This window comes from Epinephelus lanceolatus, chromosome 9, assembly GCF_041903045.1.
Source record: "Epinephelus lanceolatus isolate andai-2023 chromosome 9, ASM4190304v1, whole genome shotgun sequence".
NCBI lineage: Eukaryota > Metazoa > Chordata > Actinopteri > Perciformes > Serranidae > Epinephelus > Epinephelus lanceolatus.
Window position 1 is genome coordinate 36,001,399 of NC_135742.1, and position 17,154 is coordinate 36,018,552.

General features: G+C 41.3%; 1 protein-coding gene across 1 annotated transcript in view; it reads right to left on the reverse strand.

Moving 5' to 3' along the window:
- zdhhc8b (zDHHC palmitoyltransferase 8b) overlaps positions 1–15,542 on the reverse strand; it is an 82,732-nt gene extending 67,190 nt beyond the window's left edge. The window contains exon 1 of the mRNA XM_033618896.2: positions 15,261–15,542. Coding sequence (XP_033474787.1) covers positions 15,261–15,364 — 104 coding nt within the window. The 5' untranslated portion in view covers positions 15,365–15,542. The remainder of the gene's footprint in view (positions 1–15,260) is intronic.
- Positions 15,543–17,154: the final 1,612 nt, after the last annotated feature.

The window sequence follows — 17,154 nt, forward strand, 5'->3', positions numbered from 1 at the left end:
GCCATTATTTTATCAGACTTTGATTAAATATATTCCGGGAATTAAAACTGTAGGTGTCAGTGGTGATTGGTCTGCCACTTTTGTAAGCAGGGTGGCCCTGATGTCAACAGGGAATACTGTTAAAACAATTGAGGGATCAGCTGGATTTGGCAGGGTGACTAATAGTTCCACAGCAGTTTAATCAGGACTTTAGCAATTATTCACACTGCTGAAAATGCACATGGTGGCAGTAGTGGTGGGGGCAGGGTGCTGTGGCGACAGACTTTGAGATCAACAAAGTCTGCTGTTCATGTCAGCTCTGATCAAATGGTTTTAGCCTGCTCAACTGACTACGTGTGGCCAGGTCAGTGAATTAGATCAAAGTCGCATGCAGGTCGGATTAAGACTTTAACTGAGATCCAAAGTTGAAGTGACACTGAGGTGTGGCAGTGAAACCATGCTGCCCTGTTGTAGCTTATCACTCATTTAGCTTCAGGTCTGTTGATATTTTGCACTTCAGCCACAGCTCAATTTTGCCAGTGTAGTGACTGAGGTCTGTGCTTGCATTATCAGGCTCGAACTTCCAGCTCATCTCTCAAAATGGATAATTTCAGTCAATTCCCCCGAGACACGTGTCAAAACAAACAGAAGCGATAAGGCAGGATGGAGCTCCCACCCCAGGACATGGAAGTTATAGAGGACCTAAAGCACTTGTGGCTGCACAACCACACAGCACACTGCAGTGCAAAAACCTCCACACCACACAACAGACCAGATCAGCAGCACATCATCACCATGGCCACGCCCCCTTTGGGGGGAAAGAAACATGCTGTCACAGAAGGAGAGAAACAACAAGTAGAAAAGCTGTTGTGTAGCAGGTTAATCAAGGCTTTCACAATGAGATTTGAGGCACACAAGTTCCCTGAATATTCACAATCAGTGTGGTAAATGAGTAAACAAGGGTGATGGTTAAAACTGATGGGTAGCTAACATTAGCTTTAGTGGAAAGCTGCTGCATTACATTCACACAATATAGCAGTAGTCTCTATATACAGACTCTACATTCAGTGAATGTAGAGTCCGTAGGCAAACCCCAGAGATCTTGCCTCCGGAAGAAGAGTGGAAGAGCCCTGGTTTCCGGTTGTAGGCTGTTTGTAGTCCGCATGATATTGACCAATCACGTTTGAGCCGGCTGCAGTTGTTGCCAGGTTAAACGCTCTGTGCGGTGAACTAACGAGGTGGAACACAATTGGCGTCACTGCAAACTCTGAATCCATTGCAATGGTTCAGCATATTTACTTATATATAAACGGAAGTCGGAAATGGAAATTCGCCTCCTCCGCCCAAATCAAACCGGAATGCCAAAAAATCGGGTCTGCCCCCAGAGGCTGTATCGCCGTCTGCCAGAAGTCAGACGCTGAATACAGCCGATGGGTTCCAAGAATGGTATAGCAGCAACTTGCGGCCTGTGGGCCAAATCTGGCCCATTACAGGGTGCCATGTGCCACTTCGACCATTTTCTAATTCAGGATAAAATTCAAATTACTTCACACTGGATTTTTCTATCTAAATCTCAGCCTAACTTTGATCAAACAGTTGGCTATTACCAGGTCAGTATTACAGACAACACAACTGTGTAACCTTGTTTGTTTATAATATGCTCCTTGGCCTTTATAGTAATGCTGGGTTACGTTACTGCTGTATTCCAAGTGGTAGGGTCAGTTAACCCCAAGACAAAAGGCAATACGAACACATAACATCCTCACCCTGGAGGAGATAAAACAGGATGAAACCAAAGCATATTGACAGCTGCAGAACCACATTGTCCACCGCCTAACAAAAACACCCAGCCCACCGACTGACCCATGCCCGACTGACCCATATCACATTAAAATGTGAAAAAGTGCTATGGACATAACATTATTAGAGACAGGGGACAGCTTTGATATGGTTTCAATTACATGACTTACTGTAGTTTCTATGTATCACTGTCTCCAAAGAAGGATGAGTGTGAGGTAAAGAATTGTCTGCTTCCTGCCCTTGTTTTTCAAAGATACTGCGACTATGACTTCATCAGCTGGACGTGGATAACACTCACAAAAATTGCAGGCTTTTCTTCAGAATTTTGCACACCGCTGGGCCAAAGTAAACAGTGTAGCTGACAGCTTATAACTGGCTGAGATGCTCTCTGGCAGAGGGTTCGCAGTACTGCCTCCATCACACATGTGGTCAACAACTTCCTTCCCCACCAACAAGGGTATTAATTCACTACACATGTTTTATATTGTCTGTCAGATTGGGTAATAAAAATAGCACAGCTACATAAGTGGGTCTTTTACCGGTTTCATAGGATAGCTGACTAAAACAATCCCTGGGACTAAAATTAAAGTCTAAGTACTGAAACTGACCAGGAACCTCAAAATAAATCCACATTCTGACCTTTCAAAACTAGCTTCAAGATTCAACCTACAGCAGAGATTTCTCTTTAAGACACTCTATATCAGGTGGAAGTGGACCTGAAATCCACAGAGGCTGGTGAAGGCCTAAGGGCTGAATACATTTGTCAATTGTGAATTTAACCTCATTCTAAAATATCCTCACTGTCAAGCATGATGCCATTCTTTTAGATAGACATTTGGCAAAAGGATAACACAGTAACTGGACGGATCACAGAGGCCCTCCACTGGGGTTTACTGTCTGTCTCTGCATTCTAAAAGAAACTTACTATTTTGGCAGGGGTTAAATAGACAAACAAACCTGCTCAGTCCAGCATGAAAGAGAATAAATCACTTATCATGTATTTGCCTTTTCATATGAGGTTTGGTGCCAGAGGAGTTTGATTACAATTTCAGATATGAGAGTGGATGTAAACTAAAAAGGCTTGGGTGCAAGGCACCCAGCAGCTAATGCACAACCCGATGAACCACTAAATGTATAAAACATATTCTGTCTGTCCTTTAAAGCTATAAAACAACCCACACAATTTACTGAATGTCAGCAATATACCTGACAGTATTCTTATAATATATGGTGCTAAGTCCTGCATAAATTTGTTTGTAGGTGTATGAACAAGAAAGGACACATCTATCTATAAGTATGTGACATTTGGCAGGTTACGCACCAATAAATATTAATATAAAACTGATGCCTATTCATAAACTGTCTGGAGAGGTGTGAAATAATAGCATGTGACAGACATGACAGGATAAGGTCGCCTCTACACTGAACTACAAAGGGACTGGCCAAAAGTCTAACAGAGGCGAGCCTGGCTGGAGCCCCCTGGATCCGTGGCTTCAAAGACGAGAGCTAACACTTGTATTTATAGAATGTTACCTCTCACAAACACATCAGACGAATGCATCACAACAATATTAGCTTGGATTATTATGTTTCAGAATATATAAATAATATAATAACATTATATTTGCCAAGCATTATCAAATTACCTGCATTGATTGTTTTTTTTTTTACTAAGCTATAAAGCTATAAACACAACATTGACATTCTGGGGAACTTGACAGCTAACAGTTACTTATTAACATCTAGCAGACAAAGAGCAACATTATCATTCATTTTGAGTTGTGTTTCTGGCCAACTAATGAATATAAGTCCAATATTCATTCTCTTTTAGCTCTGTTTTTGGTCTCCACCAGCTCCTGAGGGTAAATATCACAACATGAAAGGTGTGTTTTCGTGTGTTTTCTGTTTAAAACGTACAAAATGAAGAAGATAGCAAGTAGCCTACTCACCAATCTTTAAGTGATTACGTTTTAAATATGCTCTCGAGCACACAGCTGATATCCTACGTGGTTTCTTTACATGAGCACACAGCTGATATATACAGTAGTCTGTTTACATGATGTAACAGAAGTGCATATTTAATGGATTCAGTGTGGACAGAGAGATGCTTGCTTGCTGTTAGGACACAGTGTTAGGCCTACATCTCAGAGAGAAACAGTTTTACCGGTGCAAATATTTTAGACTAAAGAAGATTTTCTTTGTCAAAAATCGGATAAGGGAAACCCTGAGCGCAGCAGTGCTGATGATAAAACTGCTTGGTGTTTGTGTTTAAGAGGGAGAGACAGAGGGGATGAGAAGGTGGAAGGTGGACTATTGCGCAATGATTCTGTAAATTAAACTTACTCATTGCTTTGTCACTTAATGACCCACCTGCCTGAAACCCGTGGTATTTTCTAACAAGTTTCCCTGAACTGCCTGTAGGACTCATGGGTTGTGGGTCGATCTGTGCAATACTAGTAGGCAGTATGCAGTAGGTTTTTGAAGCTTGTTCACTGACAAAAGCTGCCTGATGCAGTACAAACACATGCTATGAGAGCAGTGAGTTAAACAAAACAGTGAAGTTGTGGGTCAGACATCTAAACACGTTCCGTCAAGATGCGGGGAGTTACTGATTCAGGTCATAATTATCTGTGGGCTCATCACTATGAGCAACCCCTGACTCTGTCATTTGATACACTGGTATTCTAAAAACAAATTACAGCAGCTTTAAAGCCACTATGACTTTAAAACTTTTGGACTTTGTCGCCCCCACTGGAAGTATCAACAAGACATTGCTGCAGACCACACTGTCTGCACAAGTTTTCACAAGAATTCTGTCTAACTTTTCTACAAATGTTTTTAAATTCTACACCAAAATGACTGTCATCAGAATAATTTAAAAGAGAAAGAGAACAGTGGCTTTAAGTCAAAAATGTTGTTATCTGGATTGGTTTACAGCAGCTCAATGGTTGAACTCTACTCCACAGATGAATGGGTAGTGGCTTTGTTTGTTGTGCCCACTCATTTCCACGGACCTCTAAAACCACTTACTTCAAAAAGTGGCAAAGATGTGGAAGATCTGCCCTCGTAATCACAGAATCTAGCTGCCTGTCTTCCTCTGTGTCCCAGAGATGGACACCACTTCAGTTTTGTAAACAGTGGGAGCTTCGGCTTGCAACAAACTTCTTGATCTCTCAGAAAGCCACTCCAGCTGAGGGTGTTAAGACATAGAGCTCTGTTTCTACTTATTACCAGTCATGGTCTCCCTCTGGCAAAACAACATGAGGGGAAACAGGGTGGAGACACCCATGGAGGGAGAGGCTGGAGGTCTAAATTAATCCCACATGTTCCCCAAGAGGAGACTTTCCAGGCGGCCTCGGTTTATTCGGCTGGCGGAGTAGAGCAAACTCTGAGAGCACCTCGCTGCACTTTCCCGCACTTTTCGCCCACACACTGCTGTGCACTGAATCCACATGGATCCATTTAGCTCAACTATGGCATCACAAGGCACAATTTACTTTTTTGGCAAGCACCAGAGCTCCAGAAAGTCACTGCTTCAGAGAAACCAGAAGGACTTAAAATAGACAGAAAGAAAAGGAGCACAGTCACAAACTGCACAGACAAACAAAATGGATCTAAATATCCATCCGGCTCCACTGATCCAGAGGAGATATGTCACATTCAGACAAATTGAAGACATTTCCTGCCTGTTCATCAAGGCATATTAATTTTGTCTGATTCACGCATATCACAAGAGTGCAGAAGCAAAAAATAAATCCAGAGCTTCCTAGGAAGAGGACGGGCTAATTTTAGAAACGCTGATATCTATTAAAACTCAACATGTGCTTGAAAATCATGCTAAGGATGCGGTGCAGATTGGATTATTTGTCACCTGCTGTTGCAAATTAGAATGTTTCTGCTTTTATTCATTTATGGTAAATCATGCTAATCTGCAAACAATCATCTCACCCTCTTTACGACATATGGTCTTATGTAGATGGGTTTTTATTAGAATTCAGCACTCTGTTAAAATCATTTCAATCTTTCCACAAAACTGGGACCAAATTGTATTTGGTGTGAAGAATGGCAATGCATTGGTTTCAGAACAGTATTTTGCATTTTGGGACTGTCACTACATACATACATACATTTGTAAAAATGTACACGGACAAAGGGAACAGTTTGACAAGAGTATTACCTGTGAATCATGATCCTTACATGGAGCTACAAACTGTTTACAATGTAATAACTGTGTTCATCTTGTAGAGTAGGTGACAGTAATGTTGATTTTGCTGAAAATTACAGAGGAACCAAATCAAGGAAAACTTGCCTAAACCTGAAGTTTGATGTAATTTAAAGTTGGCCCCAGTTTGTGTTTGTGTGGCATGCAGAGTAGGCAGTCACACTGCTCTAGGATATGTGGTGGAGAGCCAGGGAAGAGGATCTGTCAGCATTATCTTAACCTAGTTGTCAAGCAGTGACAGGAGGGCTGGGATGGAATGAGATTAGAAGACCTGGCCTTTTATTCTCTGGGCCTCTTTCACTCATTAATGCCGATGGTGGCAGACTGAAAGCTCTGCCAGCAGCCTGCTGCTCAGGCCTACTTGAACCTTGATGGAAGGAAGATGAGGTGGCAGTTTAGGATTACTTTTCTCGTCAGTATAAGTTTGTCTTTGTGCGCCAGCCTGTACTGCAGTTTGGGTCTGACTAGGACTGCGAGCAGGAGAGGTGACGGTCTACACAAGTAACCCAGAAGTAATTCCATTATTGAGGTAACAAATGAAATGAGCAACTTTATTTTTTTGCAGCCCCTCTAGGAGTCTTAAAAGGACCATTGCTGGCCTCCTGACCCCAATGAGAGCCACTACTCTACAGCTTTACTGTGAGCAGAAACAACAGCTGAACATACCTTGGCTCGACAGATATATGGCACTTCCCTGTCATGGTGGGCAGGACTAGTTTGTGTGTGTGTATGTTGGATGTATTAGCTGTTTGGTAATGGTTTGTTCCAAGGCAAAAGTCCCATTCAGAAGTCCCTTAAGAAATACACTCTGTCAGATCACTGTTAGATCAAGAAATTTGTCTGAAGCTCACATCTGATCACATCACTGTCAAACAGTCGGCAACTAAAAATATGTGCGATGGAGTTCAGCTTCAGACATGACTCGCTCCCGCTAGAGTAACACCGTGAGTTCTCCTGCTGTCTCCACTGTTTGAAATGAGACTTTGATTTTTCATGTTCGACATTTTAAAAATATCAACCAATCCATCCAAGGTTATCTCTTTTCGCACTTTCACCATAACAGATCAAAGCCATAACAAAACATAGAAATACGTGAAATGGACAAGACCTCTTAACAATGCATTATATGTCAGTGGGTACAAAATGTGTTAAAATTATGTACTCCTTAGACGAAAACAATTGAAACAGTTGCAGTTTGGTTAGGTTTAGGGAAAAGTAAAAAAAAACCAATAAAACTTGGTTAAGCTCAGGAAAAGATCATGGTTTTGTTTAAAATCACTAGGTACGGGACGTCAGTGACATTAACTTAAGTACGAATCTCAAGTTATGTAACTACATACTTACACTGAGTCCATAAAGTCAGGTAACTAAGATGACTTTTGGTTTCATGAACGTTGGTGTCCTGGTTTGAAGTCCATGTTTGTTTGCCCCATCCACCTCCCCATTGTCCTCCAACCCGAGGCGGATTTTCTCGCTCTTTATACTTGATTTGGGTGTCCACCATGACAAAAGACCCTCATTGACCTAGCAATGGCATTATTTTCATGTTGCCAGCATGCACATTTCATGCCCACCACCACATAATGCTTGGTAAAGAGTTCATTTTAACCACATCTATGTCTATGAGACCAGGCTGGTAACAACACTCCCACTGACATTTATGAGATAATAATTCCAAAATCGCTTTTTGTTTTGCCTACAAATGGGATGCGTGAGCGTGACTTTCTCAATCCAGTAAACATTTATGGTATTGCAAAGAATGTTTGTTTAACTAGCACAGCAGCAACATGACTTATTTTGTTTTTAAATGTTAAAGTTGCCCATAAGGATGCTTAAACATTTGAAAACTGCCTCCACCACTAAAGGCTAAAAACTAGACAAGTCTGCATCTAGTTGCTCTAAAATGCTGTAAGTACAGTAGTCATTTGAACTATAACAGAAGAGCAATATAGCCAACATACGGTAAACTAACTGAGATAAATCAAGATCAACTCAAGATCAAATAAATTCTATGTCACTGAACCGTTTCTCATTAAGGGACTCGCTGGAATTCTCTAGGGGACCCCTGAGGCTCCCGGACACCACTTGGAACCCACTGCTCTCTTTCAGTGGTATATGCATAACAACTATAATTCAGATTCAGAGTAGTAGTATTCTACATTACAAATGGAAATAAACCCAGTGGTGTTGAATTTAAATAGAAAGTATCTCAGATTGGTGTCACATGATGGTCTCAAAGAAACAGGGCTTCAAAGGAATTTTGCTTGTGTATTGATGAAATCAGGGCATCAGGGGGTGGGACATAACACAGGGGCCAACTGTTTAGGTATACCTCACAATGAATGAAGCCAATCACTTTGCTTTGTAGCTGCTGTATCAGCTTTAATGTAAATTTCTGGTCTATTTCAACCAGGTGTATTTTCCATAAATGTGGCTATTGTGGCTGAATGGGGCTATCTACTATTTCTCTAGCACGAACACATGCTAAATGGGAAGCTATCCAAAGCCTCACAGTTGTATGTGCATCTTGACCCAGATGTAGATCCCTGTAGAATTAGCCTCAATGGCTTCTCTCCTCGTTATATTCATTCAGACTCAGAGACAAGTGATTCACATGATTCATATTTTAAAAAAAACTGTACTTTCCCAAATCTCTACAAGTAAGTGGAGAGTGAAAAGTTAGCACAACATATAGCCACACTATCCACGTTTAAGGGAAATGAGCCAGATTGAAATAAACTGGAATTATCCTTTAAGGCTGCGAAGCTGCAGGATCGAGGGATTGGACTACAATCTGTAATGATCTTACAGGTTGGAAACGTGCCTTGTGGTAAACCAGAAACCACAATAAGAACAAAAATTTACCATAAATCAGCACACAGGCTAAAAATATGCTGTCAAAAGCAATAAGCCTATAATGTAACAAAAAGGTCGGTTTATAGCTCTGGCCTTATCTCCAGCATTAGCTCAAGAACTAAAACCCGTCTTTATTCATTATTGCCTGTCACCTTAAGTACCTTCTGAGAGCAGAAGTGACACAACCCTGCACTGGAATTGTCAATCTCCAGACCCTCACTCCAAGGTGCTGATGGATGAGGACCTTCAGAGGAAATTACATCGTTATCTAATCTGACAAAGCTAGCCACACCACACTGACCTGCTGCTAGTTTTATCCCCAGTCAAAAACATTCTTGAAAAACCAGAAGTCTGCGCCACGTGGATTTTATGAATAGGCTGAGGGAATATTTTGGCCCTGGTAAGCTTGTACGTCTACTGGCTAGTTCTGGCCTCGTCAGGATAATCAAAGTTTTATCCTCTGTGTGACATGAGGACAGGAGAGTTTCTTATCCAACTCAGCTGAGGAGCTGAAACTTAATGCTGTGACAGTGTGTGAGGACAGAATAGTAATATTTAAGCGAATGTTTCTGATGGAAAGATGAGTGGGAGTTGAAGACGAATACTGATGAGCTCACCTTAAGGGCTGAAATTTCCTGCTCTCATGGGAGTCATGGAATATTTTTGTAAAGCTTACTTGGAGGTTAAAGTTGTGCAAGCATGTCAAAGTCTTTTCTCAGTATGCTGTACATGATTATCACATCAGGGAGGCTGAGACTCTCCGGTTTCTAGCTTTGATAGATGCTTGTTTATGAGCAAAGACACTGAAAGAGCTACAAGGGCATATTCATAACATGTCAACTGGTAATTTCCTCCTTCTGAGAAATGCTCTGCCCTTGCCGCATCTCAAACCTGGCAATATATCCTCAATCGCACATTTAAATAAACAAACTAGACCCAAATCAGTCCTCAGTGTCATATGAGCAATATTTAAAAACAGGCAGCCAAGATGGCCTGGCTCCCACACCGAGCATAAACAGCACTGGTTAAACCAACAATTCATTTAACTAGAGTCAAACACGGGCCGCTTCTGAGCCACTAACGCCACACAGGAGGAAGGCAAACAGGCTCTAATGGACACTAATACCAAGCAGTGAAGCATTAATGGTTACACGCTTGTTTACCGAACCCTTGACAAAAAGACAGCAGCAGCTCCGCATACATAATCACACGCAGGACGCGGATTAGGATCAATGAACCAACATTCAATTATGCTTTTAGACCTTCAATTAATAAGACACAGAAAACCTCCATGTTAGCCTACATACAGCAGAGTGAAGAGGAGACTAGTGAACATGGAGAGTGTGACATAACCAACACCCATGGACATATGGTGAATGTAAAACAAGTTAGATACATAAGAAACATAGACCCATACAAATACAGGGACTAATCCTGGTGAGCTCACTTTTAAGCATTTCAATTAGAATCCTTACACACTCTCAAAGCTCTCTCATAAAATGGCTTGATAAGGAACCCAGGGTTAAACCCCTTCATCAAAGAAATATTTGCCAAAAAAGCTTTGATATTAGATTCATACAGAGACTTAACAGATACTAGTGAGGAGAGCTGCAGTGCTGTGCCTATAGGCAGTCTGTAGTGACCCTCTTTTCACTAACCCGAGTTTTCCACTCTAATTCATTTATACAATTCTCTTGCACTTAAACCATCTCTGTTTCTTCAGCATGAGCATTTCAGCATAAGATATGTCCATGAACTAAACTGTTAGCTAGCTAATAAGTGCATGTTGTAACACATTTTATTTCAAGAAAGTCATTTAGCTAGCATTCATGCTAGCTAACGTTAGCTGTACGCCAGTAAGGAAGGATGCTGTCTGTATCCCTTGTTTTACTAAAGTTAACTTAGCTTAATATGAGGTGTTTTCAACTAAGGCTTCTTAAAAATGTACAACTAATAAAATTGTAACCTATTAATGTTTTGTAAAAACAAAACAAAAACAACAAAAAATAGGGTTGCAACATAAGTTTTCAGGGTGCAATAACTGTCTCAAAAAATATCAATGTGTCACGATATACGGTATTACAGAATTATTATTACAATTATCATCAGTCATTATGATACTTAAAGGAAAGAATATCAAGGGATTTTTTTTGTTTGAACAAATGTTTTATAAAATTGAAACTTAAACCATTTCTTAATGGAAGTATATGGAATAAATCTAACAGGCAGTCTAGGAGGAAAGGAGATGCACCCTCGCAAGTTAGATTCTCCGTCCTTTTTTTTAGTATTGTAGATAAGCAAATGTACATGCTATGATAACCATCAATTTTCATACCACAGTATACGATTTCACGGTATCCCACTGCAGCCCTACTAGTTACATAGCTAGGCTATTAGTTGGAGGCTTAGAATTTTTAAATGTTTAGTTAAATCTCCATCTTATCCTTCACGCCTTTTCTTTGTGTCAGTGTTATTGTATCCTAATTTCAGACTGTTTCAAACTGGACAACATAAACATTCTAAATGGGTCCCTTTGTATTTCCTGTTTGAATGTATGTTAATGCAGAAGCTGACAGGAAGTAAACAGGGACCAAAGTTGTTGCCCTAGCAACAGAATAGCAATGAAACAGTCCATAGTCAGAATGCTATACTCTATTACCAAAGTCAACATGACATCACAAGATGGCCACCATCTTTGTTTGGGGGAAAGGTGCTGTGTATTCTGTGGTCTGTACACTAGAAAAATTTGACTGAGCTTGGATTTTTCATCCTTTCTGGTTCATTTCACAGCATTTAATCACATTTTGATTGGAGAATATTGAGGCCACCATGGCGTTTGATTATTCTGAAGCCCTTTCTGGTGCTCTACAGGAAGACATGAGAGAAAAATCACCTTGATTGGCCCTGAATCATGCCTTAGGCTGTCTCATGATACCACTACCTTTGCGCCACTAGCCTTAGAAAATGATTAAAGTACACGTATGAGTAAAGCGTTTTACACTGGCCAAGCCTCGGCTTATTATGAGCTTGTCAGCCATACAGCCAGTCGCCGAGCAGCTCTTTGGCATGTTGGCGTGTTGATGTCACAAAGAAAACAATCGTAATTTGCCGCTTTTTTGAGCAGTTCTCTGCACTGCTACAAACAGTACCAGCAGTGATCTTTCCCTCAAAGCTGACTTTGAGAATAGCCGACTACAAGACTAAAGAGAAAACAACATGTTCCTGTACTGTGTAAATGAGGCAGCCTCTGTTACCACTTAGCTCCAATCACCAGTTTCCCATATATTTCATAGTAAAGCAGAGGTTCTCTATAATTAGCCCTGTAAAATGTTTCTATACTGAACCTTTCAGGGTGCCATATACCAAGATGTAGATCCCAGAAGGTTAAATTTAGGAGCACTTGTTTTAACAATGTATTATCCCCCTCTTTCCTATATTCCGACAACTCTGCAATCTCTCAACTAAAATCGGAAATACCTTTAAATAATCTCTACAAGAACCTCTGAGTGGGGCACAAATGCAAAACAATGTACTGGGTAGGATCTGAATGAAGTCAGACTCAATGGATATACAGTGAAAAGGAGGAAACAGATGAGGAAGCTGAAGATTAGATTCCTGACAGGCCTGCTCTCATGTGCAGCCCTGCTCTGGTGATTGTGGCTCCACCACTGACCACCTCTCTCATAATTCACCTCCACACAGCAAATACTGCTGAACAGAGGTCTTGTCCAGATGATCAATTGATAGTTTCCACACATCTATCCATACGTACTCTGAAATATGAGCTATTAGGCTTAGCAACAAATGATAATGGCCAGCCTGGCAGTTCTGTTTCCTGGACAGGTTTTGGCATACTGTGAAGGGCAGTGATGAAGCCATCCTGACGAATTACTAAAAGGTATACGAAAGCTCCACCAGTCCAGCTATACAGAGCAAATTAAGGCACAGTGAGAGGCTTAAGCTACTGTACAAAAGGAACTTGTCACAGACCCAGATAAGACTAGGATAATATTATGATGGCTAAACCATGACTAAAAGCTTAATTTATCATCAGTATTTTTGCGATGAGTTGTGGTCCTACTGTGGAGATATAAATAATTCTGTACTAATGTGTTCTAATTCAGTCTCTGTGGGAAACACAAACTGTCAGTCGTCAGTAAGCCAAACACAGTAACACATTATGGACAGTGTGTGTGTGTGTGTGTGTGTGTGTGTGTGTGTGTGAGAGAGCCAATGCTGGCCCAAAGTCTCATCCTCCATTGCCCATATGACACCAAGTGGCCTGCTGGCAACACTGAGACTTTTAACACACTGCAGCTTAGGAATAAAAAAAGATTTGTGTCCCTGACACTCTGCTGCGTATAATATAATTCTGAAGTTCATCATGTGTGGCTGCCAGACAAAGTTGGCGACGAAATGTAAAATGTTCCCATTTTTTAACTTGTTGCATGTTATTCAGATTAGGAAAATGGAGATGAAGGAATACCACTGCTCTGTGGCTCGTAGTGTAAATGTGCACTCCAGCCACAGACAAGGCTTGGTTGCGTTCAACATAATGGACTCTATGTGTGTTTGAGAATGAGGAGGCATGGCCTAGTTTGGACGTGCACTGCTCCCCAGGGGGTTCCATTATACGAGACTCAATCCTCCAGACCTTTTACTGGGGAATGAAGGAGCAACCGGGTAAAGTCTTAATCCTCACCCTTGAACCATCTGCTTGGGGGATCAACCTTAAAATGTAGATTGACGTGTACCCCAGAAAAAGAACAACTAATAAACTCTAAATTTTGCCATTTGGGCAGAAATGCAGATCTCTTTTTAAATCATAACACATTCATTCCACACCAAGACTTGTAAATCAGGCCATTTGTTTATGCAAAGTCTGAGACACTACACCGAGGAGTGCTGGGATTTTTAAAGCTACAATCCAACCTACCGATGCGACCCACAAACACCATATGTTTCCTTCAGTCTCGGTTGTTGAGCTGAGACTCAGAGTGCAAAACCACTCAGGGTGCAGCTTAAGCATTTTGTATGTCTTCCTGCATTTTCTTGCTCGTACAAGTGAAGAACACATTCTGTATCATACTTTTGCATCTAGCAATAATTGATATAATGGTACAAACACACACAGCTTTAGACTCCAGCTATTAATTGGAGATTTGCTATGTAAAAGTATGTTATAAATGATAGAAAGTACTGATTATGCAAGTACAGTGACACATCTTCTACACATCCACAGACATACTTCTTTAAAACACTAAACCCTCCACCCTTGGAGGGCTAGGAATCACATTCAGCAGTTTTATATTTGGCAGACACAATGACTCTGCAGAGGCTAAAGGTTGGATGATGTATCCCTACAGTCCTCAGTCCAGGTCAGAGGTTCCCAAAATGATTTTCAATCCCCCTCAGGGTTCCTTGCACATGTGAGACTGAGCTAGTAATTCCACTGATAATCCATCCACCTGGGGGTTAGCACTGGAGGAGAATGTATGTAGGAACGATGATTCAGACCAGACACATCACTCACTCCGCTGTTATCTCCCTTCCTACAGCGACAGCTTTATATTAGATTCATAGCAATCAACTTCCTCATGCATCAGATGGAGAGGTCCAGGACAGTGATGCCGTCTGATAGGCTGCGTGAAAACTGTATGTAATCATCCTGATTGCAGCTGGTGTGGATGAACCACTGTCACCTGATTGTCACAACACAGAAAATCAAAGTGAATTAATGTCTGCTTTAGAGAGAATCAGGACCTGTTGGCCTTGGTTGCCCATAATCTTCATCTCCTCCAAAGGAAACTCTGAATTACTGCGCACACATGAGGTGAGACATGGCGGTAGATGCAATGAAACCGAGCTGTGCACTCCTGCAGGACTCCACTTATGGAGATGCAGGCTTAGACTGATTATAATGCTGCTTGAGAGGTTGTGTGACACTTTAACTATCCCAACTGAGTGAGCATGAATCAAACCCAACCTCCTGCTCCTAATGCAACCATTTTAATTGTATCAACAACTGCCTGCGGCATTTCTTCAATGGAAAGTGAGAATCTGCGGCCTGTGGTCTCCTGTGCGATTATAGCCCTGTTAAACTTGCATGGCTTATTGGAAGTTTGCCTTGCAGGTTTCACGGCTGAACGGTCTCTCCGAGGCTGCACAGGAAGACAGTGTGTAAGGCTGCTTTTTTTTTTTGCAAACCCATTTCAGACCCGCTGCGAGATTCCCCGTTGGGATACACATACTCCCACAAAATCACTTCTTCTACCTAAGTGACTGAATCCACCCATGCAAAGTTGGAGCTGCAAATCCACTCCTGTCTGTGTAATCTGAGGGCACACCGGGAAGGAAAACCCCGGCATGCAGCGAATGAGAACAAGAAGCGATGCAAACTTACGTGAAAACGAAAAATAAAGTGGTCGATCCCACAAGGAGTGTGGCAGCAGTGGACACTGGGATGTATTTGGTGGGTTTAAATCTCTTTCCAGCGCTGTTGGGCATTCTGTAATTTCCACATTCCTCAATTATTTATTCCGATTGGAGTCGCATGTAGAAAAAAGGTCCAGTGTGCAATGTGTGGGCCGATCTGGGGCTATTAAAGGTGCAAGCGGTCCGTCTTTGCTGTCGTTGAAGCCGCATAGATCCTAAGATAGAGAAGCAGGAATACACGGAGCTCACTGGAAGCCTGGAAATCCCACCCTTACAATCCAGCCCACTGGTGAGGTCACTGAACCGCTTGAAAAGGTGGAGCCTGTGTGCAAACCCTGCCCGTGTCTTCTGAGGAAAATGATCGGGAGCAATAATGTTGATTAGCTCACATTTCGTCGGAAAGCATTAGTCACCCTGCACTAATTTCTTTACGCAGGAATGATATTAAAATGCACGCGCATAATATTTTTTTTTCTTGCAAATTCTGTTTCTTAAATCAATCTAATACCAAGATGTCTCAAAGTTTATGAGGACTGACTGTTTAATGTTTTGGAGGCTGCTATTGCAGGTAGCTCTGGTCTTATAGGCAGCGTGTTCTCTTTGCAGAAAGAGCAACACCAAACTTCATTTAAAATCTTGCAATTTAATGTTGCTTTGCTCACCTACAGGCGTACACACATGAACCAACAAGACATAATTGCTTTTACGAAGAGACGACTTCCATTCTCAAATTCGGCCTGGTTATTGTACACCAGTATGCATCTATTTAAGTGAAACATAAGTTACTAAAATGACTTTACCAATGTCAGACCCAGTCCTCTATCACCAACACTGGTATAAAAAGAAGCAGGGGCGACGTGAAGCTCTTGTAAGAATTGAATTGTTACTTAAAAAAAAAATTTGTCTCAAAAGCTCATTCATTTGGCCCCACTGAGTCATTCATTATGTGTAGGGTTCACAGTGCGGCTACAACTGAGAGTGGAAAATAATCAGTGATACGCCGCTGTACTACTGCTGTGGATTAAGGGATAAGAGCGCCCTCAAGTGGCACATGTTGGGATCTCTGCAAATTGCAAAAGCCAACTGTCTTGGCTCGGACCGGGTAAGGAGCGGAAGTCGTCATCGTTGCGCAAAGAGGCAAATTGGATTTTTTTTTTTTTTTTTTAATTAAAAATGCACGTATTATTCAGCTAAGATGGGAAATGGCTAAATCTCTCTATTCTAAAACAGTGGATACGAGGTGGTAGGGCACATGTTTTTGAAATCGTTTGTTTCAGCTTTGTAATGTTTTTAAAATTATTATTATTATTTATTTATTTTTACAAATGGATTGAGTGTTTATTTTACAATAGAAATCGAGATTTTCAGTCACTTATTGGGACCCCAAAGCTTCTCAAATGCCCATTATGTTAACAACGGAGATGGGATTCTGTACATAATTAAATCTACAACATGAATTATTAAAAATAAATTTAAAAACATTGCATTGTACTCAAAAGTGGACTTAATTTTACAAATATGGGCAGGCAAATGGAAGCACTAGGAGTTTAATGCTGTTGAGAGATGTTTGCCTGGAAGGCTCTCTACCAGGACGGGATTTCTTGGTTAAGGTTTGGGGGAAAAAATATGGTTTGGGTGAAAATGAATAGATTTCTGATGGAAAGGCTTCTGGGCAAACTTCTCCCATGTGTGAGAATAATGAATCCATGGATGGCAAGAGGGAAGAAGAGGCGGTGAGAGGGAGAAGATATGAGAAGTGGAGGATTTGTTATGAGGTAATGTGGGTTTTAAGTGGCAGGAATTTGGTTATGTAGCCAAACTATGCAAAGCAAAGAAATGATGCAGGGGTGGCGAACGTGGAT